Source organism: Oryza brachyantha, chromosome 10 (genome assembly GCF_000231095.2).
Source record: "Oryza brachyantha chromosome 10, ObraRS2, whole genome shotgun sequence".
Lineage (NCBI taxonomy): Eukaryota > Viridiplantae > Streptophyta > Magnoliopsida > Poales > Poaceae > Oryza > Oryza brachyantha.
In genome coordinates this window covers 2,928,258-2,934,257 of record NC_023172.2, presented here as the reverse complement: position 1 = coordinate 2,934,257, position 6,000 = coordinate 2,928,258, and the positions used below count along the sequence as shown (strand labels likewise).

The 6,000-nt window shown below is 39.0% G+C and overlaps 1 protein-coding gene across 1 annotated transcript; it reads right to left on the bottom strand.

Moving 5' to 3' along the window:
* Positions 1–879: 879 nt before the first annotated feature.
* LOC102722898 lies at positions 880–2,176 on the bottom strand. The gene is made up of 2 exons (XM_006662161.3): positions 2,022–2,176; positions 880–1,837 (listed from the first exon to the last, which is right to left on the bottom strand). The coding sequence occupies exons 1-2, from the start codon at positions 2,027–2,029 to the stop codon at positions 1,243–1,245; spliced, it is 603 nt and encodes a 200-aa protein (XP_006662224.2). The 5' UTR covers positions 2,030–2,176; the 3' UTR covers positions 880–1,242.
* Positions 2,177–6,000: the final 3,824 nt, after the last annotated feature.

Here is a 6,000-nt window from a genome sequence, read left to right as displayed (position 1 = left end):
ATGTACACATCTACAATAGGTCATGTAAGGAAATCATAGAGTGGGAGATAATGCAATAGAGAGTGGGAGATATGATTTTTCATCGAAGTTCATATCCCAACAATCCTATATATATATATATATATATATTTAGGAACTCCAAGTACCAAGGATAAAGCATTGGCCTTCAAGTAACCACCAACGTCAACCATCGTTCCCAGGTGACCACTACTGGTCCAATCTTAGATTACAAGCAATCATCTTCCATGAAGCTTACTCTACGAAGTAGCCTCTAAGATCAAGTTTGGCTCTTACTCAATTACCTATTCACTTTCGTGGGTGAGGAAAAATCTTCACAATCTTTTTGAATACTTACCACAACCTTGGGACGAGGCTCGAGAGCGGCGACCTGATGGGAGTGGCCCGAGGGTGGCGATCATGTCGGTCTTTATCATTTTGCTTATCCTTATTATCATAAGTTAAAATTTGAATTATAAAACTTAGTTTTCGAAATAATTTTATGGCATGTTTATAATAATTTATTTTACAGCATTGTTCTTAAATCGCTACGGGCATTCGTATAAAAGTGTTACCATAATTTGTTAATAAGCCATATGAATAAGGATAAGCATACGCCCGTGGTAATCCATATTAAAGAACTTATCGTCTTTACAATCCAACATTTTGCTCCATATTAAAGATTATTCAGTGTGATTATTGCTGTGGATCCTCTATTTGACTATAATGATAAATTGAATAATTTAAAAAGTGATTTAATTCATCCTTTAGAGAAATGTTCTTTAAGAAAACGTAATTTTCAAAACATGGTGCAATTCAATGATTTGGTGAATAATCAGGCACTAGAATTCTTCAGGTATCTTGTTTCTTGAAGAACGCCGCTGAATAAAGTTCAATTTCATGAAAATCAGGATGAGCTAATGAAAATCGTTAACGCTACTGCAGATTCATCTCAAGAAACTAGCTCATCTTGCAACATAGTTGTATTACTATTATCCAGTTCCTTTTTCTTGAACAACAAAATCCAGTTCAAGGCCAAGGAATTCAAAACGATGAAATTCACTAACAATATTACAGATTAAAGCCAAAAAAACACTATATATCATCATCAAGGTCTTTGATTTCCTCATCCCAGCAACATTTCCAAGGACATAAATACTCACTCAGATACACAGCAGCTAGCGATGCAGATTGTACAGATGCAATGCCAAGAAAAGATCCATGGAACTCACCGGGGTTAGTTCATCAGTGGGTGAAGGTGTAGAAAACGGTGCCGACGTAGACGGCGAGCGCGGTGGAGACGAGGCCGACGAGGCCGGCGGCGGCCTTGGCGGCGGCGCGGTTGGTGGCGCAGCCGAGCGTGCCGAGGCGGATCTGGACGACCATTACCATGGACACGACGAGGAAGACGCACCCGACGACGGAGCCGACGGCGGAGGCGAGCATGCCGAGGCGGAGCAGGCGGGCGTCGATGTGGGCGTGGAGCGTGTCGTGGGGGTCCTTGGAGTTGATGAGGTTGAGCGCCAGCTTGAGCCCCTGCGCGACGAGGCTGGAGAAGAGGAAGGAGGAGAAGGCCACCACCTCCAGCACCAGCAGCGACCGCGCCACCCCCGGCCCGGCGTCGCAGGACGGGTCGCCGGCGAGGCTGCGGAGCTCGCCGGGGGTGGCCAGGGAGAGCCCCACGAAGACGGCCACCGTGAAGAGCGAGTTCACGTTCACCACCCCGTCCAGCGCCGTCACGTGCACGCTCGTCGTGTTCGCCGACAGCGTCGCCGGCAGCTTCCACTCGTACCCGTGGAGGTGCCCCCCGCCGCCGCCACCGTTGCTGTGCTCCTCGAATCTGGACGGCAAAAACAACATTGGATCAGCTCTGAATCGAGTTCTTGGTGCATTTTTTTTTTCTCTCATCTTTCAAGAAATGGAGTGCTTTATCGAATCGAACAATGCAGATTTCTGGCTGTGTGGTTTCTGCAGCAGATCGACATGGTGGAACGAGAGGAAAGAGGGGAGATGAAATCACTTACTCAGACATGGCGTCGAAGCTGGGAGGGGAATGGATCGGAGGGGAGGCTCGATTTCGTGAGATGCTGATGTTACAAGATTGGGTTGCTTTGCTGGTTCGGGGGGAAAGGAGGATGGGACCTGCTGGGCTGCTGCCAGTGCTGAGTGCTGACCATCAACACGGGAACATATTAGCTTTTCCAGATACTCCATCTCCGTTTGCCTTTTTTTTCTTTTAATTTTTTTTCATTATACATTGGGCAACTGATATACTACCTCTTATTGTAAAATATAATTATTTTTTATTGTTTAATAAAGATTAAGATTAAGAAAAAAAAAGACTAGAGTAGTTCTATAATAATGAGAAATAGTTCACTCAAAAGAATAATGACAAATAGATGAGATGAGACATTAGTTGGGCGTAAAATCGAAAGAAAGAATTCATTCATGACATCAACGTTAATACGAATAGTGCTAAAAACAGTTATATTTTTAAGTCAATGTTAAAATGCTAGAAATTCTTATATTTTAAAATAAAGACATTACTACCTTACTCCATAATGGTACAATCGTAGTTCAAATGTACAATAGAAAGATAAAGGTAATTTAGAACGCTAAATACCTCCGGTAACTATATTTCTTTTGACTGAAATCCGCTAGGACCAGTTTGGTTAACCGAAAAATAGTTTTTCACATAAATAATATAATCTCAATGATCCGTTGTTCTTACATCTCACATCGTTTTGTCTTAATGACTTTAACCTTTTCTTATCAAATAGTATTTATGAATATTTAAAAGAATACTCACAACATTTTGACAATGTTAATTTGGATTCACAGAATATGATCAGACGATAACATCATTTTTTAAATAAAAAAAAGCAAGATTAAATAAGCAAAGTTAAGAAAATGAGGAAAATCGGTAGCTAGCCTTCAAATAGAATTAAAGCACAGTTGTCCCTTATTTAAAAGTATAACTCCACAAAAGTCTTTTATATACTATTGTTACTTTCGAAATAAGGATAATTTTTGAATCAACACATAAAGCAGGGGATACACCGTGCGTATGAACTAATTAGCCTTAACTAACTACCGCCTAAATTTTCTAACACCCAGGATTCAAATAAATTTTCTCTTAAATTACTTATCCAATTCACGATTCAGTTACACCATTATGTTTATTACAATTAAACTTTTATAACAATATCTTACATGATTACATTTCTTTACTGTCCGTTCACCCCTCTTCTCCCCAAGTCGCACAGCACCCCTCCCCTCTGCACGTGCGATCTGTGCACCTGTGGATCAAATAAAGGTTAATTAAATTAACGTTCAACTAAACGATCAATTAGCTTCATAGCATATTGTTAAGGTCCTCTTCTCTCAGCATATTGTTAAGGTCCTCTTTTCTCTCTAAAGGTAGAAGGTTATGAGTTCAATTCTCTCGTGAAGCATGAAGCACGATTAGAATAGATTTAATTTTCTTTGATTATTGTACAAAGTTGACAAGCAAAATAATTCTATTTTATTTGTGTTTAAATTTTGTGACTAGAAATATTTTATTTATATATAATATTTATGAATAAAAACATTTCGTTTCGTTCATTTGTAGAGTTTATCAATGGAAACTATTTTTCCTATATGTAATTTTAAGTAGAAGTTTGAAATTTTTTGTTCACTTTTATTTCATAAGAGAACCTAATCTAAGAAAAAATTGCTAAGAAGGTTTCATACTGAATACGAGAAATTACATTTTTTCTTTTCCATAGATTTTTTACGGTACAATAAAAATGATTTTTTAATTTTTAATACTTAGTGAGGTAAGTTAACAAAACCTTAAATTATATCGTTAAGATAATGACATAAAAAATTACATGCATGCATAAGCTTTTGTGCTAGCTCTTTCATGTACTCACAAAACTAATATCCATTATGTGTTGAAGTATTCATGGTTTCTTGAAACACACAACATCTAAGCCCAAGTAAAAATAGGAACACAATTTACCTTTTACTTTTGTAAAGTCCAAGTAAAAATACAATTAGCGATAAATCTAGGATTGCAGTAGCATAATGATTACATCGTACACTTTTTTATAAAAAACAAAACAGATGTTTCGTCTGAACTTGATAAAAAATTCACATTCAATACAGCTTTTGATCCTCCGGTCAAAAATTTGCATGGGGTAGAACGGCTTGCACACGAGGAAAGAAATGGAAAAAAAGAAGAAAATGAAGGATAAAAGAAAGAAAAGGAAAAAAAGAGAAAAGGAAAACAAAATGACAATACGTGTGCCTCGAGATTTACATGTCTGTATTGACGTCAAAATGTGAACGTTGACGTGTCACACATGAAGGTCTGGGAGTCAATCTTAGACAGCTCCAGTGCAGGACCTAAATATTAGAAAAGGTGCGCGGGCGTGCCAGCCAGTTTGATCCTGCAACTAACAAGATAAACAGTAAAACAAGTCGATCAGCTATCGAGCCGATAGGTAATTATTAATTCAGCCGATCAGACGTTGGTGCTGCGACAGTTAGCCGATAGGCAGAGCAATCGGCTATAAAAAGCTTGGATCGGTTAGAAACTCGATAGAGATATACTTGAATCAAATATTAGACCAACCTAATCTGCCAAGTTACTTATTAATCCTAGTCGATCGGACAAGCTCCTATAACCAAATCAAACTAGACGTACAGAGATTGGACTTAACCAAGACAGTATGCAGTCAAACACGATATGATTATAGGAAACATGAAGATCGATAAGGCTAATAGATAAATCGATGAATTATGTGTTACGATCGGCTAAACTGAACTTGCATGTAATTCTCACAAGCCGATGCAACATAAATAACTGCCGATCTAACTAAATCAAGCTAATTGGTATAGAAATAATGCAGTAAATCAATCGACTACTCTATTGATGTAAATATGATAAGCATGTAGATCGGCAAAAATCATCGGCTATAGACGGCGGACAAACAACCAAGATCTATAAAATACCTAGCCCGGATTGTTAAGAATAATCATAGAAGATCGAACCCAACCGAGACAGTTCAAGATTAAATCTAGCAATGTCAGGATAGATACTAAACAGATCTAGATTACAATCAAGCCAATGAGCCAATGACTGGTAACTTATCGGCTGGTACTCCGATAAAACAATGAACAAAATACATCGATCTGATATAAACCATCTGACAAACGCAATCTACTAGATCGGACCTAACCAAGACAGTACTAGATTGAATATGTCAAATAGCGAATATCAAACTAACATAGATTGTCCAAAGTGGTCGACCAGATCAACTTAGAACATGAAAATGATCTAAGTTAAAACTGATACGATAACTAGCAATCGCGCAACAAGATTAGAAGATCGGACCGAACCGAGACAGTTCTAATCTAGCCGAACGATTACCGTGGCCCGGCGGAATGTAGGACTTACCCCTCTGTCGGAGATCGAGACGATGCAGCCCCACGACAGGTGCCAAGTTCCGCCGGAGTTGAAACCTCGATTAGGAGGGTGGCCATGCGCCTCGAGTAATTGATCTATTAATGTGTAGATAAAAAATAATGACCCTGGGCATACATATTTATACCCTCGGCTTGAGGCTAGGCCGTGTTAGACACGACATACAACTCCTAGTAGATAAAAAGAAATAACAAATTCCTACTTAGATTTTATCTCTAACACACAAGTCTCGATTGGACTATAACTCCCTTAGAGATAAAATAAAAATCCTAAATAACTCTAATTAATAGATGAATTTGCACCGCCAAGCCCTGGGTCTTCACGATTCCTTCTCGAATTCAACTTCTTGTGGATAAGATTTTCTATCGTGATTGCACCTTTCCTTATCCGAATCCAATACGGAAATTTATCAAATTTTGGTGTTAACAGTCTGGTGTGCTACAATGGCTGGCTCGGGGTGCTCCTCGCCCTTCGTCGACGACAACAACGGTAGGGTTGGCGACACAGGCGCGTACACGGGAAAATGCGAT